Source organism: Drosophila kikkawai, chromosome 3R (assembly GCF_030179895.1).
Source record: "Drosophila kikkawai strain 14028-0561.14 chromosome 3R, DkikHiC1v2, whole genome shotgun sequence".
NCBI classification, from domain to species: domain Eukaryota; kingdom Metazoa; phylum Arthropoda; class Insecta; order Diptera; family Drosophilidae; genus Drosophila; species Drosophila kikkawai.
The window spans coordinates 31,546,863-31,573,928 of record NC_091731.1 but is presented as its reverse complement, the minus strand read 5'-3'; the positions used below and the strand labels follow the sequence as shown (position 1 = coordinate 31,573,928).

At 39.8% G+C, this 27,066-nt stretch overlaps 2 protein-coding genes across 19 annotated transcripts in view; both read right to left on the bottom strand.

Moving 5' to 3' along the window:
- LOC108077683 (polypyrimidine tract-binding protein 1 heph) overlaps positions 1-27,066 on the bottom strand; it is a 170,015-nt gene that overhangs the window by 68,850 nt on the left and 74,099 nt on the right. For 9 of the 18 annotated variants that reach the window (XM_070287490.1, XM_070287492.1, XM_070287491.1 and 6 more), the window contains one exon: positions 6,119-6,160. The exons of the other annotated variants lie outside the window; for them this stretch is intronic. In XM_070287490.1, coding sequence (XP_070143591.1) covers positions 6,119-6,160 — 42 coding nt within the window. The remainder of the gene's footprint in view (positions 1-6,118; positions 6,161-27,066) is intronic. 18 annotated transcript variants of the gene reach the window in all.
- On the bottom strand, positions 18,379-25,329 carry LOC138927868 (transcription elongation regulator 1-like). The gene is made up of 4 exons (XM_070287503.1): positions 24,539-25,329; positions 23,315-23,451; positions 20,723-21,268; positions 18,379-19,331 (listed from the first exon to the last, which is right to left on the bottom strand). Exons 3-4 carry the CDS (start codon positions 20,723-20,725, stop codon positions 18,465-18,467), a joined length of 870 nt encoding a protein of 289 aa, XP_070143604.1. The 5' UTR covers positions 20,726-21,268; positions 23,315-23,451; positions 24,539-25,329; the 3' UTR covers positions 18,379-18,464.

The following is a 27,066-nucleotide window of genomic DNA, read 5'->3' as shown; positions in this document are numbered from 1 at the left end:
TACACCTTGCCACCCCCAAAGGTGCAGCTATTATTATTTTTGTGAAATAAAAACCGCAATTACCTGAGAGTAAAATATATATGGCGGTCGGAGCAAATAAACCAGTGAGTGAGTCCGTTTGTGTTCTGGCGAGTGTGTGACATAAAGCAAACAATATGGCGACACGCAACACTAAACAGACGCAGGCCAAAAAGGCTCGAGGGGAAACGGCAGCAAACAGCGAACGGCAAACAGCAAGCAAGGGGAAGACGGGAGGGGTGTTGAGGTTTTTGGCCAAGTTCTTTCCCTCCTGCAATGTTGGGCAACAATGTTGCAGCGCTTCAACATTAGTTGCTTTAGTTGCAAAGTGTAAAATTAAATTATGCCAAAGCGTCGATGTGCGAGAGAGTGGAAAGAGTTTTCTCTCCACTAAGTAGCAGGGCTTATGGCACTGAGAAATATATATATTAAAACTTATTTTTACAACAATTTAGTCTTATTAAATATAAGATTGTCATGGATCCTTGACAAAAATATGTAATCAACATATTTTCACATTTAAAAATTTCTAGAAAATTATCAGAAAAATGTATTGTTAATGTAACTTCATTTTTCTTTGTGTGCTTTCGTTCTTAAGCGCAAAAATTGAGTAACTGCACGTGAATGAAAATGAAAACAAAGGGGAGTTCTTGTCCTGCAGGACCCAACTTTCACGCTAAAAACTTTTGCATTTCTTAACTAGTCTTTGTTATTGTTTACTGTTCTTCTCTCTCTCCCTCTCTCTCAGTTCCTTCTCCAAAATGCAGAAAATTAAGTTCCCCTTCCCCGAAGCCAAAAAAACACCGAGCAGACAACACGCAGAGCCAAACAATAATTGAAATAAACACTTAAAAACTTTGACTGCAAAAGCACTTTCCCTGTTTTTCCCCCAGTCCTTGGCATTTGCCATTTTCCCTTTTTGTTTGCTTTTTCAAACTGTGGAAAATAGTTTGCCCGTGGCTGGCAGTTAAATTCCTCGAGACAGATTACAGATTTTGCCAAAAAACAAAGAAACAGATAAATGCGCGCAGTCGTGATTTAGAGACAGGATATAATTAAGTCATTGAAGCGTTTAGGCAAAAGTCAAATGGCAATATACATAGTACATGCACCGAAATGGCCACAAAAGCAAGTTCGCTTGCGGGACAAGTCCTTGTTTTTGTGGGCCAAGAGACCGCAGGCATTTGTTGTGTGTTTACATTTCGCACTCATTATGGCTTTAACCCCCAGGGCCCATGTGTTTTCTAATCTAGACCAGCGAGTTTGTCAATGTCAGATTGACAAATGGCATCTCTTTAGCCACACACACACACACACTGCTTAATTATTGCGTATAATTATGTGGGTTGGGCCTTAATCGGAAGGATATGCCAAAAAAGCATATCCCTTTAAAAGCATAAATCGAATTGCCAGGTTATCCCTTTCGGGCTTCCTTAGATAAATCACAAAATCCGTCATGGTCACTTTCTCAGCCTTGAAATAGGTCTTTAATTTAAAACAAATTCTTGTGGCTAAAAGGTATTTTAGTGAAGATATTAAAGAGTCTAAAAATAAATACTTAGTATATCTTTCAGACTCGTAAATTCCTGGCCATTACTTCCTTTCATCCCTTTTGACCTAGGCTCTCTTAAAAGCCTTTATCGAAATTAACCATCTCATTTTGTGCTCGAAATCGGTCACGGTCACTTGGCCTGCTTTTGTGACATTTCCTTTGGGCTTTAACCAGCCTGAAAATAAGATTTTAATTTAGCCCTACAAATTGTGGTTGCTTTCTTTATTATACTTTTTTTTTTTTTTGCCTCGCTAATTAATTTGATATTTTTTGTACGCAGCGCGTTTCCTGCGTTGCTAAATAGCAAAAATTAATGCCAAGGAAACACATTGCGCCCACCGCTCGTGGTGGGCGTGTCCCGATAACAAGGCGCTCGCAAATGGCTCGTAACATTTTGTTCCTCTTTCTGGGTCTTTTGTTCTTACTTAGTTTTTTTTTATGGACATTCCATGGGCTCAGGATAAAAAACAAAAAAAAAGGAAGGAGGCGGAAAAATTAATATCAATTTTCGAGCTTTGTCTAGGGCTAACAACCCTCTTTGTTGTTGGCCAGTGCTACTGCTACTGCTGCTGCTGCTGTTGACGTAGATTATAATCAAATGTATTCTGTTCCGTTCTGTGAATAATTTTCGTTGTTTTTTTATGCGCGCCTTGTGCGGTGTTTTTTTTTTATATTTTCATTGCGTGCCTTTGGGCGCTATGAATATATGTCCTTTTGGCCAGCTCCTGGCTATATTATATTAATAGCAATTACTCATAATTACTCGCTCTCTCTTTTTACGCTCAGGCTTGCTCTCTCTGTCTCTGTGTGTCTGAGTTTCCCTGCAATTAACTTGATTACAACAACAGTGACAGGATGAGTTTTCCCCCCCTGTCTAGGCGTTGCACTGACCCATGAAAAGGACTGCTGATTGTAAAGGAGTGGAAAAGTGAAAAGCGAAAGGTTGGCAAGCACATGCTTATAAATCACAGAAGCTCCTTAAGCTGCTCCTGGCTTTCCTTTCGTTTTTCACTCAAATTCAGTTAACCGCCTCGAGGGTCTGGGAACAAGCCCTCGTCGTCCTGTATCTGGGCAGGGCATCTCTGGAGTGCGCTACAAGTGAGGATATTATTTTTCGCTTTTCAGTGGCTCAAACACACACACACACACACTCCGACCGATAATAGAACATTTGGCCGCAAGACAAATTATTTCGAGGCCAACGGAAAAAGTAGAAAGCGGAATGTGCACTTGGCAAAAAAAAAGTTATATAAAATATAAAACCTTTTGCTTTCTTTTAGGTTTAAAATGTAAAGAATTTTAATGCAACAAGAATTGAAATTTATGAAAAAAATCCTACTTTATATTATTTTCTCCAAGTGAAGAGCACTCTCTTTACCTCTATTTCAGGCAACGCCCCTCAGGGCGACAATCATCATGTGTCAGCAACAGGAGGCGGATCCGTTGGTTTTTGATTCTGGCGGCCAAAGCGCGTTATTCCAACTGAATCCGAATCCGTACAAAATCCACCTCCGCTCCTGATGCTGCTGCGGGGCGTGTTTTTTCGTAATTGAAAAGCCAAAAGCGAAAAGCGCCAAAACGCCAAAGCCATAGCCAAAGCCAAAGTGAAAACTCAGCTACAAGTGGCGCCGAATGGGATATGTTTAGACGAGGAGCGAGTCAAGGACACTGAAGTTCCTCTGCTGATTGACAACATATTCAAAGCCAAATCATCGACTAATGCCGGTAACGACTGGCAATGGGGGGTGAGTGAGTCTGTGATGGTAGTGAAAATGTGCCAAGCCGTTGCGCCATGTGCGAAAATTAATTAACAAAATTGCGTTTTAAAAATGCTATGAGCGCCTTCTCTTTTTTCTTCACAAAAAAAAAAAAGGTTGCAATTACCGTTAATGAGTTTAATGCCAAAGGCGCCACCAAACGCATCACTCTCCTCCTTGACTTTCCTCCTAATGAGCGGGGGGAGCCCTTTTAGGTATCGCAAAAGTTTCGCAGGTTGTCTATTTTGATGTTTCCTCGCATTTTTTTTTTACTTGCTACCCCTTTTTTACTTGAAGCACTGAGAGAAAATAGGTTGCATAAAAAGTAAAAAAGTTCTTGTTTAAAAATAAACTTTTTCAATTTTAGGAGAGTATTTCTTAACTATATATTTTAATAAACAAGGCAGTTCTGTTCAAAAATTGTACAAAATGATTAATATATATTTTTATCGATAGCTATATCTTTACTTATTTTAAGATATAATATGCTTCTTTTGTTTCTAAATTATTGTGAAGATCTTAAACTTCAAAACAGAATAATTTCTTTCTAAACTAGATATATTTTCTCTCCTGTTAATTTTTTTCTACCCCTTTTCATTCGAGAGTTTCCCTCTTTTTTTTTTTTTGGAAAGGAAAATATTTTACTTTCCTTTGCACTTGACTTCACTTTGACTATGGGGTCATGTCAGGAAGAAAAGTGCACAAGACACGCAACAAGTCTTGGCCTGAACTTGGAACTTGGCCAAGCAGCAGCAGCAGCACCTTTGACGTGGCTTCTGGAAATTACCCTTTTTACGTGGCACATTAATTTCGGGCAGGTTCACTGGGCACTCTCAACCCCAAAAGCGAGCCAGAACGAACCGAGACCCGACCCATCGCCCACACATACTCAGAGAACCGTAACGTCTTCTTCTGACCCTTTTTTCACATTTGACCAGTTCATTGAAGCGTTTTTGATGTCAGGGGTCCTGGTTCTTTCTGTGCAAACTACTGTATTGCCATGGCTGCCACAAAGAGAACCCTAAATGCCCCGCAAACTGGCATTAATGACTACCGTAGCTTTGATTTCGACTTACTGTGTGCAGCAACAGCAGCAGCAGCTGTTTGCTCTTCTATCTTGCCAGAGATCTATCAGCCAACAGCCAATCAGCTTCCTAGCTCTACGGACTTTATTCTAGATTTTTTTCCCTTGCCGGATTTGTCTCAATTGGTAAATGGAAGCCAATTAGTGGCCGTGTGGCCGGGCTCTGTGTGGCCAAGTGTTAAATTAATTACCTAATGGCTGCACTCTTGGCCCCGATGGTTGGTTGGTCGGTTGGTTGGTTGGTTGGTGCAAAGTTTGCTTATTGAACTCTTAAATAAAATGCACATGCAACTCACTCGCACTATTTGCCATAGATATATCTGCTGCATGTCCTGTGTTTGTGTTGTTGTGTCTCACTTTGTGTGTGTGTGTTGACTTAATTATATTTGCAGTGAGGAAAAACGAAATTGCCGGTAATCAGAGCTCGAGAGTCGGTCGAACCAAGAGCCAAGTGCTGCACAAATAGCCAGTTCAGTTCAGTTCAGTTCAGGTCGGGGTCGGTTTGGTTCGCTTTGGGTCACAGGTCAAAAGGGGAGGAGGAGGAGGCTAAAGGCAAAGTGAAGCTCTGCCCATGACAATGGCTGAGCAAATATTAAACAGCCAGACAAACATGGTTGCATTTGTGCACTGTCGAAAACTATTAGAAATTTTGAAAGGAATTTGAGCAATTTATCAGATTTTTTGGAATTTTCAGCTTGACCTTAAGTCATTATTCCGGAAATTTTGATCTATTCTTCAATCTTTATCTAAGCTTTATCAAAAGTAGAGACTTTAAGTCGTTTTAAAAGTATCTAATACAAATTTTCCGGCACCCAACTCAGAGGAAAGAATATTTTTTAAATCTTTAGAAGCCAAATTCAGTGGAAATTTTCTATGTAAAACTTTTTGGCCTTGTTTTGTATCATTTTTTGAGGGATTCCAAGCCCCCGAATGATTTCTATCATTTTAAATAATATTTTCTCTGTGTGTGTGTGGTGGTCACCTCAACAAAATCTTGACTGGGCAAATCCAGTTATAAAAATGGCCAGTCTAAAGCAGTCAATGCAGCGAGACAACAAAACAGGAAGAAGATGATCCCCAAACGTATACGTAGAAGGTGTACCACGAAACGGGGTGTGTGTGTGTGTGTGCGAGAAATGTAAACTTAAATATTTTATGCCATTCAGGCGGCAAACACAAAGGCGGTGGCACAACAAAAATACAAATAAGAAAAAAATATATATATAAGAAAAGGAAGGAGAAGTGATGCCAGGTAAGTGCCGGTCGCACTGAAATAAAATTGCATACTTTATGGCACAGGATGCGGCAGCAAGAAGCTGGAGCAGCCAGGACCTAAGAAGCACGAAGCAAGGACTAAGGAGCCTTAGTCTGGCAGACGTCTTTGTCAGCAGGCAGGCAGGCTGTCCTGGCAGCGAAGAAATTCGATGAAATTTATTTACAGTTTAAAAAGTAGACAAGTGCCAAGGAGAGGAAAAGGATCCCGACTCCGACTCCGACTGCAATCGACTCTCGTGTGCGTGTCTGCCGGAGTTTATTTAAAATTCAATTATGGCACACAATTGCCGGGCTGCTTGCCACCACAATGCCAAATGAAGCGGGTTATTTTTCGGCACAAATAAGAACCCCCAAGATACTTATGGGACAAATTGAAATTGCGCCGCCTGCCCTGGAGCTTAAGTGTATTGAATAAGTATCGAAATTGCTTACCAAATAGTTTAGTTTATATATAAATTGTTCATCGATCCTTACCTGCAATAAGAGAGGAAAATAATTAGTCAGTAGAGTGCTTAGCTCTTGGCCTTTGCTTAAATCTAAAACATTTGACAATTACAACAATCTCTGGGTTATCTAGAGGCACACAATATATCAAATTTCATACGACAAATACTAGAGAGGTAGGTAGGGTGGTTTTTTCATTTTTAACATTTTTTTTTTTTTTTTGACAAATCATAAATAACGCAATAAATCAAATTATGCAAAGAGAGAGGGAAAGAGAGAAGATGAAGCAAGGTAATCGAAAAAAATATTTAACGAGCAATATAATTATTCTATGATACTCGGTATAGATTTTCCTTAATTCATTTAATGATGCACCGTTTTCAGGAAATTGCCAGGGATCATTTTTCAAGGTCTATTTTCGCCATCTAATTATAATTTATGTCACTGGCACACACACACACACACACAGACCGCCTAGAGATGTCTACTGGCGCTTATAATTTAAATATTCCCCCGGCTTTCGGTATCTGTTTCATCGTCGTCATCATCAGGAGGACATCGTCAGGCACAGGAGCTTGTCATTGTGACACCCGAAATCTTGTTAAAGAAATCTCAATTATCAACTTTTATTGATTTGCATAGCAAGCGGAAAGCCCGGAAAATGGTAAACAAGCCTCGCACAGAGCTCAATGCTATTTACGCTCCATTTTCCAAGACAGGGAGCACCAGCAGCAGAAAAAAAAATGCACGAAAACAATTACGATAAAAATGCGAACTCGGGGTCTACGTTCAGGTTCTGTATTCTTTTTTTTTTTTTCTGTCTTCCCCTGCAGGATGAATGGGCTTTGGTTAGGTAACCTGCCATGCGACAAGCTTTGAGCACGGATAAAAGCAAATTATGATAACAATAAAGATTTAACTAGGGAGGAGTCCTCGGTCGGTCGGTCGGTCTGTCGGTTGGTGGCTCAAGTGGATCGGATAGAAGGTTGGGTGGCCGCTTCTCCTGTCAAGTGGCATTGCCATGGCCATGCCATTGAGGAATCGACGCCACAAAAGGACGGCAGCTAGAAGCAGGGACAATTTAAATAGACATTTATCTTGTGCCACACACACACACATACACCCACGACACACACACATACACGTGCCGGTGCCTATAACAAAATTACAGCGAATGCGGCTGATCCATGACGATAATATGGGAATCCCCCACTTTGGCATTGATGATGCGAGCAAGGATAGCGAACGGGAAAGCTAAGGGAGGAGGTTGAACCAACAGGCATTCTGGGGGTTTGCCTACACAGAGAAATAATACGAGTAGTAGGTAAGAGTTTCTAAATTACAAATTCGAAAAAATATTAAGTCTATTTATTAAGATTCAAAAATCTGTGATTTAAAATAATTATTTCAAGCAAATAGCTAGCAAATTTAAAAACATTTAATTTTTATGAATTATTTGTAATATTAAGTTTGTTAATTTTTTTAATTGAAAATATTATTCATTAAATTTTGGTTTCCATTAAATAATTTTTAAACCAATTTTTAATTCTATTTATTAAATTATCTTTTGTTTTTATCTCTGTATTCGTTTTGTTTGATTTTATTTATGCAACAAGAACAACAACAACAACCGCAGAATTTTCTCACTGCCATTTTCATAGGCTTGCCTATTTCTACTTTTTGTTTTGTTTTCTTTTCGCTTCGGTTTTCTTCTTTTTGTTCTTCCTTTATTATTTTCTTTATAATTTTTTGGCTTGGCAAATGTTTTTCAAAGCATAAAAATACTTTTACATTAACTTGTTTCAACACACACACACACACTCAAACCAAAAGTTGTAGAACATTTTTGGGTTTGCTTTTAACGCTCAACGACTTTTGTGCCGAAGAAAAACAGCAAGTTGCTGCGGAAAACTCCGAGAAGCAACAGCAGCAGCAACACCAACAACAGCAATAATAATCATAACAACAAAGCCGTGTGGCAAAGTGTGTGTTTATGTGCGGAATTCCCTTTCTTTACTTGGGGTGGGTTGGAAAAACCCCAAAAAAGAAAGTTACCCTGTCTATCGGCTATATCAACATCATTTGCGTTAAGTGGAGAGAAAAAAGCAGAAGAAAAAAAAGTTGGAACATTTACGATTTGCCTAATGCGTTTGACTATCTATCAACCACAAAAAATACAACAAAAAAAATTAAATAAAGAAACCCAGGCTAGCCTATTAAATTGCAATAAAGAAAATTCTTGGCTGGCTGCCAAAAATCGGAGTAAAGCAACAGTTAACCAGATTTTTGGCTCGCCTAATTGGCTGCCTGTTGTTTGTTGTTGTCTGCCCGCAGGACCCAACAAAAAAAGTAGCAAAAACAAAAACAGGACAAGGGAAAAGAGCAAAAAACTGTTGCATACTTCGGGGGAAAGGAGCAGCCCTAATAACATTTGCCGATAATATGTCCGTGTGCCAAGTGTGTGTGTGTGTGTTTGTGTAGGGCAGAAATAAATAAAATACTTTTTTCAGAAGAAGCAACTCTCTTCTTACGTGCTGGGGATTCTTCTTTTTGTCTAGGACACAAAAAAAAAGGACCTCAACAGGAGCATAGATTTCGGCATATCGATAGCAAGCGTATTGCATATTTGCTTTTGAGCTCTCTCTCTCCCCCAAACTGAAGCTGAACACTTTTATGGCTTCTGGGCAAAATTTATGATTTCCCCTGCTCGTTCTTGGTTCTCTTTCTCCTGCTCCTTTGTTAAAAAAGGATTTCGTTTTGTACAGCTCGTTACCTGACTCTCCCACCCGGGAGCCCACCTCTTTCCTCTGTGTGTACGCCACAATTTAAGCGCTTTAAAATTTGCATGAAAATCAAAGAGGCAAAAGGAGGCAGCAGGAGCAACAGCAGGATGAAATTATGGCAATTAAAACAAATTAACTGAGTGAACACAAAAGCGTTTCGAAAATCTCCGGGTATCAAAGTTCAAAAGCCTAGGCCTGCCCTGCCGATATATTGTACATGGAAAGTTAACTAAACAAAATACTAATGAACTTCGTATAGACCGTCAGGCCAAAGCAAAACAAATACTCTCTGCTTTCAGAAGTAGCTTCGGGGGGAAATTGATTTGCATAGCAACCGGAGCATGTGGCATAGTCTGCCAAATCGCAAGACACTCGCTAAGCAGTTTAACTATTTAGGGCAACGACTTCAACTCAAGCATTGACTCGGGTACAGAGAGCTGTTCAATTGGACAATTTCTAGCTGGTTTTTGGAGGTTTTCAGGGGTTGAAAGGGGTTTAAGAATCTGAGACAGTAATTTTCCTTAAAATAAAGATCTAGTATACCTTTCTATGATGAATTAGCTCATTCTTCCCTCCCTTTTACCTTGGAATCACTCCTAAAACATATGTTTTTTAAGGGCTTCTTCAACTAAGTCTTAGATACTTTTATATCTTATAAATCCAAGACAGAATCCTTAATAAAAGACAGCACTGTTTAAGCCAAGCAGCCAAAGCATCTTGCTGTGGCTCTGACTGTGAGGCACATGGCCATGGCAACTACAATTTGAGGAGCACGCCGCAGGCTGAAGTGTCAAAGACATGGCCATCACATCACAGGCTCGTCGGGCTACACAAATGTTGACAAGCTAATGAAATGTGAGGCCCCCAAAATTGATACACTCCGCCCCGAAGATGATGATGATGATGATGAACTCGGAACTGAAACTCGGCAGAGGCAAAGGCAGAGGCCATAACTCCCACTTGAGCTTGGAATCCTTGGACCAATTGACAGTGAAAAGGAGTCCCTGGCGACCGTTTTGGACCGTGGGGGACCCAGTGCTAAATTGTTGCTTAGACATTCGGTTATGCAAATCGAAATTATAATGAAATCAACAATGGGAAACGAGACAGAGCTGCCGCCTGGCAGCTCACGAATTTCTTGAAAATTGATTGATGAAGAGGCAGAGGCCCAGGTACTTGGAAAATAGCTAGAAATTAGCATATAACAAATGAGTGAAGGGTGATTTTTCATGAAAGAAGAGAGTATTTAAAGAGTATTTATTTCATTTTCTGTTGCTCCCATTAAAACTACTAAAGGAAAGACGACACGTAACACACAACAACCAGAAGCTCAACCATAATTTACTCCAGGTGAAGTTTCAATTTATTTTTGCTCCGATGATACTTTATGGCCCCAAACACACGTTCAAATTGGACCTCAAACGGAGGCATAAAATGTGCGATGAATCGGCTGTATCGGCGTGTATATCATGCCTCAAGGAGAATCGATTCGAAACTGAATTCCAAAACAATTTACCGGGGACAGAGAAGGCCCCAAAGACATGAGTGGTAAATCACATCAATATGTAACTCAGTCAGCAGTCGCAGGATCCCAGTATCCAGCAGGCAGTACCCGGTACCCTAGGACGCAAAACTTGAGCAAAGTGGAGCAAAAACAGATGGCAAAGATGTTTATCTAAGAGCAATGGTCGTCCCGGAATCGTTTCCTCTCCGGTCGGACGGTTGGCCTGTCTACTCTCTCCTCCTTTTCCACTTTTCCACCATCCCAGCGATTTGCTATGCAATTTTACACACTTGACCATTAAACGTAGCCATTGGGAGCAGTTTGCATAGCAATGAAGCAGGGACAGTGAGGAGCAGCAGGTCCTGCTTCGAGGTCTGAATAGAAAAGCAAGCCATATAGTCGGGTCAACTTGATGAAGTATGAATGATTACGTCAGACCATGGAGGAGCACACACCACACACACACACAGAGGGCTCAGCTCAACTCAGCTCAGCTTCAGGAGGATGTGGATGATGATGCGATGGCTAACCGCATTGAGGAGGTGTGTAGTTGACTGTAAAAACTTCAATGAATAAATTTTTCTCTCCTTCGGAGGTGGCCGTAAAAAGCATAAATATAACTCAGACAGCCGGCAGTCACACTTCGACTTTTGGGTTGTGGAAAAGTCAAAGGAGGAGCAGGAGAAGGACGAGAAATAGTAGCAGAGTAAATTGATCGAAATGAAAATGCTCATAAATTTGCATACGATGGTCCAAATATTGTAATTGAGCGATGGAATTTATGGGCCAGCTGATAAAAAGTGAAACAATTCAAATCCCAGGTACCTATCTGAAGGTACACACAAGAAAAGGTGAAAGGGTCAAGCTTTGGGGAAAAGGTATAAACGGGATATTTAACGAAGAAAGCGGCACTGACAGAAATACTTTTAGAAATTAGGGAATTAGTAACTTTAAAATAAATAAATTAAGAAGAAATTTGGTAACAAAATTAATTTAACAATTACTTCATTATTGCTTTTAATATTACCTCAAGTTAAAATATTAAAATTAAAATTTAAAAAATAGGAATTTAACAAATTTCTTATTTTTTTCAAAGGTTTTCTTTATTTTTATAGTAATCTTAATAAAATATTTAACATATTTAATATTTCTTAATACATAAAATCATAAAACAATACATTTAATAAAATAAATTAAAATTAAACATAAACATAATCAATATAAACTTAAAATAAACCCATCAACCAACCCTTTTTCGCTCGGTGCAACCTTCCATTTAGACCATTAAAGACCACCTTCAAATTAAATAAGGGGAAACCCCGTATTTCTCTCTTAAACCCCCTACCATCTCAACCCCCCCTGAAGCCTCTCCCGACACTTGACGATTTGTCATGTTGACACAATAAAACGTCACAAGAAAAAGCTCCGAAGCCACCAGTAGGAAGCCCAAGCACAAACGAGAAAAAATGCCAAGTAGATTCTATGGAATTATGACAAACTGTCTCGAAAATGCTGAAAATACTGTTAACGTTTTGGTTCGGACAAAGCAAGGAGAACGGCAGTGGGAAATAGTATAGAAGGAAAAAAATTATATGAACTGCAGTTCGGCTTTTGTTGCCACCGAACAACGTGGCGTATGAGCAATGTCTGTTGATGAGAATGATGAAACAGCAGAAAATATGCCAGGGCAAAAAAAGGGGGGGTGTGTCTTCGGGTCGTCCATGCAAATACAATGAACTTGAGTGGAAAGTGGAGTCGCTTTTGCTGGTCTGCCTGCTCTGCCTGCCTTCTGCATTTATGAGCATAAAAAATTGGCGCCGCATTTACACAGACAATCAAGCGCAGTCTTTGGCTTTTTTCCGGATGCTAGAGGAAAAATCACTTGAAAGGCGACAATAGCCAGGGCTTTTTTTTTCTATTTTTGTTCCTCTGACTGCCTGGCCTGCCTGGGAAATTGCACAACTCATCAAAAGTCTGCCTTCTGGCTGGCATTTTGCATTTATGCATATAAAACTAGCGGAAAATTTGATGTTGATGTTGACGTCAAGGTGACAATTGTTCTCTCGGCAACCCCAACTCTCAACTGCATTTAATCAGGCTCAACTTCGTTAGCTCCCAGAGAGCAGGCAGGGCCACAAATTAGGCATTAGCATGTGTTCTCTTATTTGAAAATAAAATATTTATCACACTGCATAATTCAGGGCACTCAAATTTTAGCAAACTTTTACCCTGACACACATTATTCTACACGTTTTGCGCGCAGCTCTACAATAATAATTAGACGGAAGAAGGTGGGGAGCCTGTGGATATTAATCAGCCCCGAGAAGTGTGCTATGCAAACACGAAAAACTTTGCCCTCGGAAAACTTATTTTTGAACAAATTAATTTCTCAGGCAGCTGCTGCTGCTGTTGCTGCTGCTGCTGCTCGATGTTTGCCCAACTCTAGTTAATGAAATCACTTGCAGCCTCTCTCTTTCTCAGATTGCGAGTGTGTAAATTTGGTTAACTGCCAAGTTGAGCTAACATTATGTCTGGCATCGATGCAGGTACTACCTTCTACGGCTGGCTACCTGCACCTTTTAAACATTTATAAAATTTTTGGAAAGATTTCTTTTTCAACTCTGGCTGTGTGCGTTGTGCGAGTGCAATTTCCAGCTGCCAGACGCAGAATTTCCCCTGCTCAGCCACATATATCACAAGCTGCGGGCAACCGAGCACGAAAATTCCCCCCCAAAAAAAAAAAAAAAAAAAAAAAAACATCTACCAACATTTCCACACACGTATGGAAATGATGTCTGGACTGACTGGCTCATGGGCTCGCCCGGTAATGTAAAACGTAGCAAATTGAGTTCATTTCGCTGACGGACTCCTGGCAAGCAGAACTTATCATTAGTATCGCTTTTCAGCGCACCCGTGCCGCATGCCGAATGAACCAAGGATCATATATACACACACGCACGCATCCTTTTGGGCCAGGAATACCGAGGTATCCTGGCATAGGAATAGGCGACGAGGCATGCACGCCGTCCTGGCGCACGTAAACATGTAATAATTACTTGGTTCTAGGTGTTTTCAACTCACTTTACTCCGCTAAAAGTTGCGGCGAAACTTTTCAGGCGGAACAAGCTAGGCAAGACACTGAGAGAAATTAGTAACTGAAGGAGGAGTAATTAATATTAGAGGATTTCCTTGAAGTTCAAGGTGTATTGCTGAGAATTTTTTTTAGGAAAGAGAAACCAAGCAGTTCTTAAGTTACTAAGGAGTTACATATCTTAGGAATATATATTTAAGAATTATATTTAAGAATCTATTTTAAAGAAACCTTCTTTACAGTGTGTCCTTGAGAGTATACACCTTGTTCTCAAATATCAGTTGAAATGTATTAATTACTCATTTAAAACCCAAAGAACATGGTTCCTTTTAGTATCCCTAAAATATAAGAAGTATAATATTTATAATTACTTTCTTAAAGACTGTAATTATTTACTAAGGCCAAGCTTTTCAGCTCAGTGCAATAGGTAAGGCGAGTCCTGGTCCTGACCCTGCTAAGCGAGTATTAGTGGAAATTTAATATTGCAATTAATACAGCAACAAAGTGTGCATTGCATATTAATAAGTTAGTTTGTCGCTTCCAGTTTGAGTGAGTGAGTGCCCGGTTTGGCTTGGGTTCACATGTGGGGGGTAGCTCTATGCCAGTAGTTTTCCCCAGTTTCCCTAGTTTCCTAGTTTGCTCCTGCTCGGTGTGTGTGTGTGTGTGTGTGTGTGTGCTCGGTGGATTAGTGCACTGGAGGGCAAACATTCTGCGCTCGTAAAAGCCAAAGTTACAACCCCGCAAGTTGGCTTTTTTGGTAAGGGGACGGGTGAGGGCTAAAACAAGGGCAGGGCACGTCGCTTTTAATGGCCTCAGTGTTCAGTTCAGTCACTCATTCCGGCGCACATTCAATATTCATATTCATATTCGTACACTTCTCCTCCTACTGGCTGCTGGTCGCCGCATTTAAGCTTTTAATGATTTCGGAACAAAGTTCTGGCCAAAAACCAGCAGCAGCAGCAGAAAAAATATAATAGTGGTAGTAGTAATTTAAGGGGGAAAGGGAAAAACGAAAAAGCGCCATTGGATGCAAAAACTTTTCTCTTAATGCGCTTAGCCGTGGCCGTTTAACTGCAAACTTAATTCGCAGCTACACACACATTTTTACTACTCTTTTTTTTTATTTTTAATATTATTTTTTTTAGAGATCTTCTTTCACACGCCGCACCATTCAAAAGGAAATCTGGCATTTTTTTTATGGCTGCGCAGCGCGTTGGCGACAAAAACTATTTGTGCAAACAACAAAGAAAACTTGCGCTGGCAAAAAGGAAAATCATCATCATCATCATCGGGACCAGGAGCAGCTCCAACTAGACAACTACAAAAGCGCAACAAAAGCAATTTAAATTTAGCCAGCGGCATTGCCAAGGAATACTGCAGGAATACTGGAGAATATACTACTCTGGAAGAGGGAACGTTGTCCGAGCGAACAAATTTCATTTCATTGCCGAGCGCGAAAACGTTTTTAGTCATAACTTTTTAATTTGTTTGTCAGCGACAGGCGGAGGAGAATCCTCCAAGCTCAAAATCAGACCAAGACACGCGTACAGTGGGCCTGCGAATAATTAATTTAATTAAGAGTAAAAAAAAGACTGACAGTTGAGCAGTTAAATAACTGAAACTCACTTGGTTTATAGCTATATTTAATAGAAAAAAATCTGGGAAAAAATATGAAAGAATCATATGAAGTTTCTACATTCAAAGAGAGTTCTTTCTATATCCACTTCAAGACCTATTTTTCGCTTTGATTAGGCCACTCTTATGAGCCCCAAAAAGTGTGCTATGAAAATCGATTGAGGGAGCCGGATAAATCATAACAATGCTTTGTCCCGTGTCCTGTTTGTCCTTCGACCAAGTCCAAGCCAGCCGAAAAAACCCCCTGCTGCTGCTGCTGATGCTGCCTAGCCTTTTGATCAATGCAAAAATGCTTGGTGTACATGTCTCTGGGGTTGATTTATCTATTTACCCGGCAGCCTCGTCATCAGGGATACCAGGCAGGACTCTCCCCCCTTTTTTCTAGCTGTCAATATTTAAAACGTTGTCCTATTTCGGAGCACGCAGCTGCTGCTGCTGTCCCCTCTCCTCACTGGTGCTGCTGCCTGCCTGCGTGCTTAACAAGAGTTTATTGAATTTTATTTTCTCATCTCAATTTGATGCAAGCACGAAGCAATTCCTTTTTTCGCCTGCCCTCACTTATTTCGGGCAACATATTGCTTGTCCCATTTCTTGACACACTTTTTTTGGGAGGGGAACGACTTTATCTTTGCTGCATTTAAATTTCAAATTTATTTTATTGCCGGACAACCCCTGGAGCAAAAATAATTGAAATTTTGTAGTTGAAAAACACTTTTTTGCGCGCTTGTAAATCGCTTATTATAAAATAAAATACAAAAAAAAAAATGCTGTTATAAATTTCAACGCGAAGAAAACTTTTTCAACGTGTTCCAAGGTTCCCAGTCAAGTTTTTCGATTACGGATTAATGTAATTTTTTCCTCTCACATCTATATATACATATTTTTTTTATTATTATTTTGTTGATTCTGTTCCCCAGCAAAAGACTGGGGGTCACTTTGCTCATCTAGTTTGTTTGACTTGCCGGCGTGCGCGGCTTGAAAGTTTGATGAATTTTTAAATTTAAAAAGTTTATTTGTGCGTTTGTAAGTTGGCCGAGGGCCGGCTGGATCTCTCTCTCTCTCTGAGCTTCCAGCTTCCAGCTTATTATTTATATTATTAGAAGTGCAGGCTGACTGACTTCGACACTTCAAAGCGAGTTCCGCGCGACACTTGAGCGAAACATGTTTATTTCTATTTCCCCCCGAGAGTCTGGCCTAATTTGAAAAATTTTCTATTTACCCAAACACAGAGAGTGGAATCTTTCATGTTTCACTGTCAATATCCTTGTTTATCCTGCGGTTTTTGTGGTGCTTTATTAGCACCTTGGGGTTGTTTGTCGCCGGCTTTCAGTTTCAGTTTCAGTTACGGTTTCAGTTTTATTTGCTTAGGCAGTTCACTGCTGCTGCTGCTGCTGTTTCCGTGGAAAATATTTGCCAACAATGGGAATTACAGGTGGAAATTGGAAAAGCGGTTGTGTCATACAAATACGCAAATAATACTCCGATACAAATGAATTTAATTTGAATATACAACTGAGCCGTAGTATGCCGTTTTTGTGTGCTTGAAACAATAATAATTACACAGCAGGAGCATCGAGGCGAAAACTATTTAATCACAAAATATTTTCATGTCCGACTGCAGATCGAAAATGAAACAAATGCAAATCAAACGATTTAAATAAATGTGGGCGGGTTTTCTGCCACCGTCAGGTGTCCGTATGTTAAACAAAATCAATTACAGATAATTTAACGTGGCCCGGTGGAATGTGGGGGTAAAAGGTCCTTATAATAGAGTCATTTAAGTACAGTTTAAACATTAATGAGAGGACGGGGATCGAAGGGTGTTGTGGTAATTGCAGGCAGCTCCTTGCTGGCCGCGATAAATCGATAATAAATGTGGCAGACCCGTTCCGTAGAATAACAAACAGAGCACACATACGCACCGTGGACACCCGACACGTCGGACACTCGGACACCTAACACAAAGGACACAGGATACGGGGGCGATACACGACACTGGCCACAGTGGTGGAAACAACTGGGGAAATACAACTGAAAGAGGAGCAAAGGGTCACAACACACAACTGGCCGTTCTATTGCCATTCTCCAGTGGGTGGTTTAAAAAAAAAAAATTCCAGTAGGTTGCAGCTTGCGCCAACAAATTGCAGCGACATTTTCAACGCCCACTAATCAATATGGGGGACATGTGGCCAGGCGAAGGACCAAGTCCAGCCGGAAAAGTTGGCGGGGACAAAGTGTAAGTGCTGGCCAAACAATTGCGGTTAATGTCCGCCTGCAACGCGATAGTTATGACTGATAAAATAATAAACCCAGTCGAGCTTGCTCGTTTTTCTCCTTTTTTTTTTTAAAGCAAAAACCCCATTTTTTGTTGGCCTTCAGGAGTTTCCACAAAGTTGAGATTGAGTCCATAAATTCGTGCTGAATTTATATAGAAACCCGATCGGCTGGGAGGACCTCATTTGTATGCTGGTCAGCTGGCCGAGCGGTTGCACATTATTTTATTACGCGCAATTGACTCACACAACCCAAAAAGAAGGAAAAAATAAGGGATCCTTTGGCCGGACGTGGGCCAATAAAAAAGCACAAGTGAAGGATAAAAGGAGCTCCAACGGCATGAACCCTATATTCATATATAATTTTATTTAATTGGCATTTAATTGTCTTTCAATTCACACCCTAACAAGGCAGGGCAGAAAAAGGGAAAGGAAATCCTTCAAGGAAAGAAGTTTTGCTCTAAGAATTATTATGCTACATGTTTTTAAAGGTAACTTTGATTCTTGTAGCTTTATTCTTGGAATTTTAATTTAATATATTATTTTTTATAGAAACTTAGGTGCAATTTTCCCCTACAAGTATCGTTTCCCCTAGTGTAGAAAGTATTTGCCATATCTAAGTTATGGTTTAAATAAGATATTAGTTAATTTTATATAAAGGATTCATGAACGACGCAAGAACGATTCTTAGAATTGTGAGGCAAAAGTACAAAATAGATTAAAAGATACATTCTTCCTAGAGTAAAAAATATAAGAATTATCAAGTAGGTGTCAGAGTTATTATATCTAACTTAAGGTTCTTTCTCTAAATTCTAAAATAACAAAAGCTAATATATACAACATTCAGGATTACAACAGCAAATGAGAAAATTCTACACAAATTCTACATTGGTGAGTGATGAAAAATCCAGAGAGAGAGAGATAGTGTTAGTTTTTCACAAAAAACGGCAGGCAAAGCGGGAGAGTTAGTTAGTTTTAAAAAGGGGAAGAAGAGAGTTAATCTATATGGATGAAGGAGGAGAGAGAGAGAGTTGTTTTCAAAGCGTTTTCATTTTTTTTCATTTTCTTTTTTAGTGAACACACAAACCTTTTTAGGAGAAGATAAGTGTAGTGAAGTTGGCGATGGCATAGAACAATCAGAAGATGCAGAACTGCAGCCGCTGCTGGCGCTGCTGCAACCCCGAACGCTGGCCAGGATCAGGGGTGCCGGACCCAATATGGAGGCGGCAACCTCCTGGTGCTGATGCTGGTGGTACTGATGTTGGCCAGCGTTTGGGATTCCATGACCGCCGGCTGCCAGCGGCTGCTCTTTAGTAGTAGTGGTAGTAGTTCTAGTTACGGCTGATAGATTAACTGTATTATTTACATTGTTGGTCGGTGTGGTGGCCGCCGAAGTGGGCGTGGCCGGTATGATCGTCGGAATGATCGTCAGCGGTGTGCTCGGCGCCGCGAAGAATTGCGCCGGCACGGAGATGGGCACTGGACCCACAGCACCCACTGCTGCCACTGTTGCCGCCGACGGTTTGGTGGGCGTCACCGGGACACTGTTCACCTGCAGTTGCATGTATGTCTGCAGCATGGCCTGAGCTTGAGCCTGAGCCTGGGCTTGGGCCTGGGCCTGAGCCTGAGCTTGGGCTTGGTAGTGGAACTGCTGTTGCATTTGCTGCTGATGTTGCTGCGCCTGCTGCTGTTGCTGTTGCGCCTGCTGCTGCTGCTGTTGGGCGGCAATGGCTGCCACTTGCTGGTGGAACACTGCCGCCTGATGCTGCTGCTGCTGCTGATGCTGGTGCTGCACCTGCATGGCCTGATAGGGATGCACCTGCGGCTGTTGCTGCTGCTGCTGCGGATGCGGATGCTGATGCGGATGTGGAGGATGCGGATGCGTGGACGGCGGTGCGTGCAACAATTGCATTTGCTGTGCGTGGTGGGTTCAGGTTCAGATTATTTGTTGTATTTGGTTTTATGGTCTGGGTTTTCAGTTTGGTTTTTGAATTGGTATTTCTTGTATTTCTTTTATTTCTCTTCTTTTTTTCACAACAAAATAATACAAAAATAAAGTCACAACAAACTGAAAAGTTTAGTGTGTTGAGTGGTGGGGAGTCCTCTGTAAGGTTACCCAAGACCCGTGATCCATTCAGATACAATATTGTGTGGAATTGGAATTGAAAGGTTGTAAGAACTATTTAATTTTCTTTAACATTTTGTTAATTAATAATTAATAATAAAAATATACACAAAAACTAAGCTTTATCTGCAATAAAAACACCTGTTTCTATTCCAATTCCACATAAACATATCCGAATCAATAGGTTTGAGTTCAGAAACACTGCGTTTAAGGGTTGTGGAGCTGGAGAATAAAAGTTTTTTGGGCTACAGGAAGTGATTTAAAAGTGGCATCTTAGATAGAGTCAGCAGAAAAAGGCAGGTGAGAGATAGTTAGAGAGAGAGACAGTGGGCACAGAGCTGAGCTTAGCGAGCGCTACCAGTGGATAGTTAAAACTACAATTGGAACCAGAAATAGAATCATTAAGATAGAGATGGGAACAGAGGCAGAGATAGAGACAAGAGACAGAACAGACACAGAGGCAGAGAGAGGCACAGAGATTTTCTTGTTCAATTTCAAAAGATCTAGGCCCTCCTCTCACACAATTTGGCCACAAATGCGAAAGAAGTGAGGCAGAAGCAAAGAAGTCGAGAAAGTTTTTCATTTTTTACTCGTGGCCAAATCATGTGTTTGGCTTTTAATTAGATTTTAATGTCAATGGCTCTTGGCAACCTAAAACACAACCTAAAAATAAACCATATATACAAGGTGTTAAGTGATCATTAAAACTAAAACTAAAACCAAATCAACTCAAGATCTAAAATATTTACAACTTAGAAGTAAATAAAGCCAGCACCATTGACACATTTTAGATCTATTTGAAATTGATCGAAAGTTATATTTTGATATATTTATAGATAGATTAATAATGGCAGATAGATTTAGAGAGAGATGAGAGAGAGAGAGAGAGAGGTAACCAAAAAAATCAAGTTTAGTACTTGGCTTTTTGCATAGTAAACTGTACAAGTTTCATATATATTTTTGCATTTTATATAGTTGGATATGGGTAGTTATGGCCTCGATCAAGATAGATATGTGGTTCCTAACACTGATTTCGAATTAGGTATTATTATATATTCTTTTTGTTTTTCTGGTGATAATTTTGCGAATTCTAATTCTTGATATCTTGATGCTTTTTGTGCGGTTTACTCGGTAATCTTTGGGCTGATTTTAGGATCGGATTTCTTTTGGGCGGCGCTTACCATGATTAAATCTTGTATAGGGGAACACTCGGCCGAATCGGTGGCAGCGATCTCGCTCTTTACCGTTGTCGCTGCTGTTGTGGGCGGCGTGGGCGTGGGCGTGGGCGGTGTGGGTGTGAGCGTGGGCGTTGTGGGCGTGGCAGGGGCGTTGGCGCTGGCGGCGAGCGACGCTTGAGAGCTGCTGCTGATACTGAGCGCTGCAATCGCTGCTGACGCCGTGGTTTCTGTTAACGCGGCAATGATGACAGTTTTATTGGCAACAAATGTTGATTAAAAATCTCCTCCGCTTCGTGTTTGTTGTTATTTTTAGCACTTGATTTTATCTCGTATTTGTTTGAGTGTTTTTTTTAAGCTTTTTCTTGTATTTTGATTGAATTCTTTTTTGGCGCGTTTCGAAGTTTTTTGATTATCGTTACTTTTTTGGTATTTTCTTGACGGGTGGTTTTTTTTTTAAGTTTGGGGGATAATTGCACAGGATTTGATTTGTGTGTGTTTTGGTGAATATATAATATTTTTTTTATATATATGAGCTCTGTTTGCTGTTATCTATATATCGAATATAATGCCAATTGAATTAGTTTTCGATGTTCTTGCTAAGAATATGCGCTATAATGCCAATTGTGTGTCGTTAAGCTTTACGCGAATTGTTGCTACGATAAGTCGATGGACAGGAAAAAATATAGAGCACGTAACCACTATAGCTATCTGATTTTGAGCGTATTTTATGCGTTAATATTTTCTATAATGTACGATATATATCACTACTATCTTAGACGAGATTGATTGTAAATAAGTGTGTATAGAGATTTGAAAACCGCTTCGAAGATTGTTTAAAGTTCGGATTGATTGTAGGTCGATTGATTGTAGATTGTTTAGGATTAAGTCTCGAAGTTTTTACCAAGAGGAGAATTGGTTGTTGTCGCTAGAGATTGTCGTAGAATATAGAGGTTCGATTTAGGATCTGTAAAGTGTGCTAAAAGCTAGCAAAAGTTCTTTATAAATATATGCCGTACAGATACAGTAGAGATGTATATATATAAATCCTATATTGTCAGAGTCAGTAGCTGCTGATCTGATCTGATCTGATGTGTATATATATGAAATACGCTAATTTCGTGTGATTGTCAAAACGCGATTTCTTGTCGATCGAGGCATTGATTTGACCCGGCGATCCCCCAAAAACTCCCTTAAAATCTTAAAGCCCCGTCTTACCTTAAGCTACTTGTGATTGAAAGAGAGAGAGAGAGAGTGATTCGAGATTGAGATTGGGTCTCTGATTGACGCTGCTTGCTTAGAACCTACAAATTAACTCTACACGCCTCGTTACAACCGATATTTTAAGTCAGTATGCATAGACAATTAATGATTCTATTTTAAATTTTTTGTGTTGGACAAACACTAATTCGAATTGCAATATCGAGGGGTTTATTTATTTTATACACATCTAATTCATTTCTGGCTTTTCTGTTTGATTTTTCTCATCGTTTGCCCTCTGTCCCCTTTGATGCGCTGATTGATTGATATGTTGCTCTACTTAAAACGGGTTGATTTCGCTCTTTTGTAAATATTTATACTTAATTTTCGATTTAACAACCTTTATTCGCGCGGTTATCCCTCCACCTAGCTATCGGGCTATCACCTTTTTCCTATCCTTTTATCGCCCTTCGGATTTCCCTTTGTGGTTACCTTTGTTAATTGATTTTCTCCCTTCCGCAAAAAACAGCACTCTTTAAATTACGCTCAAAATTAACAACCGAACATACAAATATATATAGATATATGTTGGATATATATGTATATATAAATTTATATAAAATTCACAATTCTTCTCTTTGATTTCTCGTGTAAATATCTTCTGCAAATCTTCGATTACACTTAATTCGAATAAATATAATTTAAAATACTGTTCTGTATCGACTGAAATTCTTCAGATTTTCTTGATTTTTTAGCAACAATTCACCACTTTTATCTTTTCTTTTCCTGCTTCTCGTTTTGTGCCTTTCTGTGTGATTTCTTTGTGTTTACTTAATATTTTGTTGTCTTTTGGGTTTGATTTTGATTTTTTAATGGTTTCTGTTTGATGACTGATGGGTTTCTTGGGGGCGGGTTTTGGGGTTTGGAGAGGGATTTTCGGATTTTGGGCCTAGAAAAATACCAGGGAACTCTTTCGCTTTGATTTCTTTGTTGATATATATTTATACTGGGCTTGTGTCCTGCATTTCTATTTCAGTTTCTGATTGCTGGTCAAGAGATGACAGAGAATTTGTGTGATTATTTTTCACCTTGTGAGGTATAAATGAAAATTGAATGTTTTTTTTGTAAAGGTAAATCAAATGAAAAGCTCTTCACAAATAAATTGATAACATTTTGGAATTTATTTATACATTTTTGTGTCGTTTTTTTGCCAATTCAAATCCAAACATGAAAGCTCCAAAAAATAGCAAAATATATTGTAGAAATTGGAAACCAAATGAAGTGAATAACAATTAAACACAAACGAATGGATAATAGTTATATGCACAAAATAAGAAACAACAAAAAAGAACGAGACACAATGGGCATGAATATTTAATAATAATTTGCTCTTATTACCAATTAAGTGTCGAGTCAGAGTCGGTTGAAGTTTTGGATGAAGAGTGAAGAAGAGTTTTTGTTTTTTGTTTTTGTTTTCAATAAATATTTGTTTCTTTTTTGTTTTCGTTAAGTTGCGGAGACTTGTAATTATGGCTCTGGAACAAAAGCAGTAAAAAAAAGAACCAATAATTGTATGGAATATTTTTCGTTTTTGCTCATATAATATTTTGTGCTCTCCTCTCTCCCTGTGTAAATAATTTAATTCTTTTTCTTTTTTTATTGTTGTGTTGTGAAAAAACACGTTTTTTGAAGCTTCTCTGAGACTCTCTCTCTGATTCTGATTAACACACGCACGAAATTTCTTTGGCTTTACCGGTTTCTGTTTTTTACTTTTTTGTTTTTTGTTGTTGAGTCACACTTTGGCTTGGTGCAAAAAAAAGAAATAATACAAGAAGTGGAAATTTCAGGTAAGGAACGAAGCGAGAGTTCAAGCCCATGGATGGCCGCGTGGGCCAGGCCAAGTGCGAGAACAGCAGACGTGTAATTACAACAATAAAAATAAACTACGGGAATTATTCGGATGCGTACTTAGCAGTGGCAATAGCAATAGCAATGGCAATAGCGACAAGTGGCCAAGAGAGGAGTCGAGTCGCTGAGCTGAACTGAGCTGTGTGTGCGGCCTATTGGAACGCTCTTGGCCATAAGGTTTTATGGCCAGAAGAAGTCGGCTACGTCTGCGTTTTTTTTCTCTCCTCTTTCTTTTTATTTTTCGCCTGCTATTTTTCTGTGTTTTTTGTTTTGCTTTGCTTTTATTTTAGCCTCTCTGCCTTTACTCTGTTTCTTTCTTTTTTTTTTCAAACACAAAAACGTGTTTCTTTGTTGGCTTGTTCTGTGCGTTTTGCCGGCTCGGAAATTTCTTGGCCTATGTGTCTGGCTTAAACGGCGGCCCAAAAATAAGAAAAAAGAGTGTCTCCAGAAGAATGAGAGAGTAAGCGAACGAGAGATTGATGGCTCAGAACTTGTTGTTGCCAAGGCCTATAAGAAGCGCGATGAGTTTGGGAATTGAAGAGCGCTTCTCGAGCAACGAACTCTCGGCTCGTTTTTTCGTTTATTGTTAAATTATTACTTGTTGTTTTCTTTTTTCTTCTAACTCGGGGAGCACAAAATATTGTAAGCCTTGCTTTATTCTGTTTTGTTCTTGGCTTGTTTTTTTATTTATAATTTTTTTATCTTTCTTCTTACATTTTTTTTTAGAGAAGTAGCACTGGGGGAAAATGAAAATTAGAGTTTAGCTTTGCTTTGTTTGGTTTTAGTCACACACGCGCAAAAAAGCCGGAAGCGGATTTCGGATTTTCGATTGATTCTTTCTGAGATTATTTACTATTATTATTATTTCTTTCTCGGTAAAATTTCTCTAGAGTTCTCGGGAGTGGCTGTGATCTGTTCAAGTCGGGCACTGAATGTGAACTGCGCGTGTTATTTTCTTTTTATCATTATCCGCGTGCTGAGAGGTTGCGTTGCGTTGCGTTGTTGCTGCTGTTGCGGCCGTTTTCGATTTGAACCCGACTTTGATTTGGATATTGAAATTTTCGGAGGTGAGTTGCTGCTGCTGCTGCTGGCGTGCTGCTGCTACTGCTACTGCTGCTGCTGCTTCTGCTGCTACTACTAGAGGATGATGTCGCCTGGCCAGCGGAGGTGTGTGTGCTGCGATGATGATGATGTGGTGGTGGGTTTTCGCTCTGTGTGGCAGCGACGTTGGCTTCGGCAGAGACTGCGACTGCGACTGCGAGAGTAGAAGTAGAACCACCGGACTTTCGATACGGATGACGATGATGATGATGATGATGATAACTGAACGGAACCAGCGGGAACACGGAGCACACCGATACGATACGATACGATACCGATACGGCTACGGATGCGACACGAGGCTGTTGTTATACGAGTGCGAGTACGAGTACGAAGACGAGCACTACTATATTATTCCTATAGAGAGCCAGCGGCGGACAGAGTTTGGAACGGGTTAAAGCAAAGACTGTACGAAGACTGAAGTAAGAACGACTGGCATTCTAAGGTAATATACCTTTTTGTTTCGGAGTCCGTGAATCTGTTGCGCCGGCGTTGACAGAGACGCTGGCCGAGGCAGCGACGGCGGCAGAGGAGCGTGTTGTTAACCAAAATAAAGCAACAGTGGGCCTTCTCCAAAGAACCGGACTTCGGGCCCGCAAAAACCGAAACCGAAAACCCAAGCGAACCCGAGCCGAGAAACGAGAGGAACCGAGAACCCACAAAACCAAGAACCCATCGGCATCGGCTCTCATCATCGTTCGGAATTTCTCCTCTTGGCAGCGACGACTCCGAAAAAATTCTATGGCGGAGAAAATATGGCAAGGAACTTGAAAAAAAAAAAGTGGTTCGTCATCAGTAGCACACCTTTGCTATGCTCTCTCCTCTCTCTCTCTCTCTCTCTGTCTCTGTGTGTTTGCTCTCAGCTGTTGTTGTTAACCTGCTGCTATGCTACCTGCCGGCTGTAGTGGGTTTTAATTTGTATTTCTCCTGCTCTTCTCAGGTGCGCAATTATCAAGTGCCTTTTGTTCCAAGGCAATGAGCTCTTATACCACGAAAATAATTCCAAAGAATGAAGAGATATTTTATATAAATTGAAGACTACATTCCACAAGAATGTATATAACTACTAATAGGTATATTTAATTAAAGATCACTTTATAAGCAATGAACTCTTATACTGCAAGCATTTCCAAGGAATGGAATGAAGTTTTAACTTTGATAAGGGGATTTATAGAGGAAAGTCTTTAATACAATTCCTCGACCTACCAAAAATTGTAAAAAATCTAAAAAGTCTTCTGAAAACATTTACCTATAATACCTTAAAATTAGATTTCAAAATATTAAGACAGTAAGTAAAATAGTTCCTACCCACAATTTTTGAGATATTATAAAAAGGGAAATTTAATAATATACGGAAATTCTGACTACTTAGATGTGTAAACAATTAACTACGAGTTTTAGATAGATTATAATAGAATATGGTGCTTATACAAGAAGTATTGTAACGGGAAATATTAAAAATAAAATTATAATAATGCTTTATTCAGGAAAAATATTTTAAAAAGCGGTATATTTCAAAGAAAATAAACCCTAGTAATTTGTATAAACATTCTATTTTCTTTTTTTTATAAATGAAATGCATAATAAATTTTAAAAACCAATAAAATTAAATAAATTCATCTAGAGCATAGTCTATGAAAAGGGGAACAAGGATATAAGACTTTTGAGGATCGGAAATGGAGGAGTAATGTCCGTATTTCAGCTTCGTTTTCTAAAATCCCGAAAGGGAAACCCCCCCATTCAAACTCACGCCCTCTCCACCTTCTCCCTTTTTATGTTCTTGTTGCTATTGTAATCGCAATTGTTGCAGTAACATTACTGGCACACACACAGACACACACACTCGGACTTCGCACACCCACACACACACCCACCCACGTGAGACAGCAAATGCATGCGCCATGCGTGTGCGCCACCCAAAGAGGCGTGGGTGCAAGCGAGACAAGGACACACCAAAAGGTGCAAAGGTGCAAGCGAGTAAGGGTGTAAGAAAGAGAAAGAGAGAGAGAGGGAGAGGGAGAAAAAAGCCAAAACGACAACGACGTCGGCAGCAAAATCAACGAGAAAATAATAATTGTTACACCTGCTTCGGAAATGTGGCCCAAAAAGGGGGTGTTGCTGTTGGTGGTGGCCCATTCGGC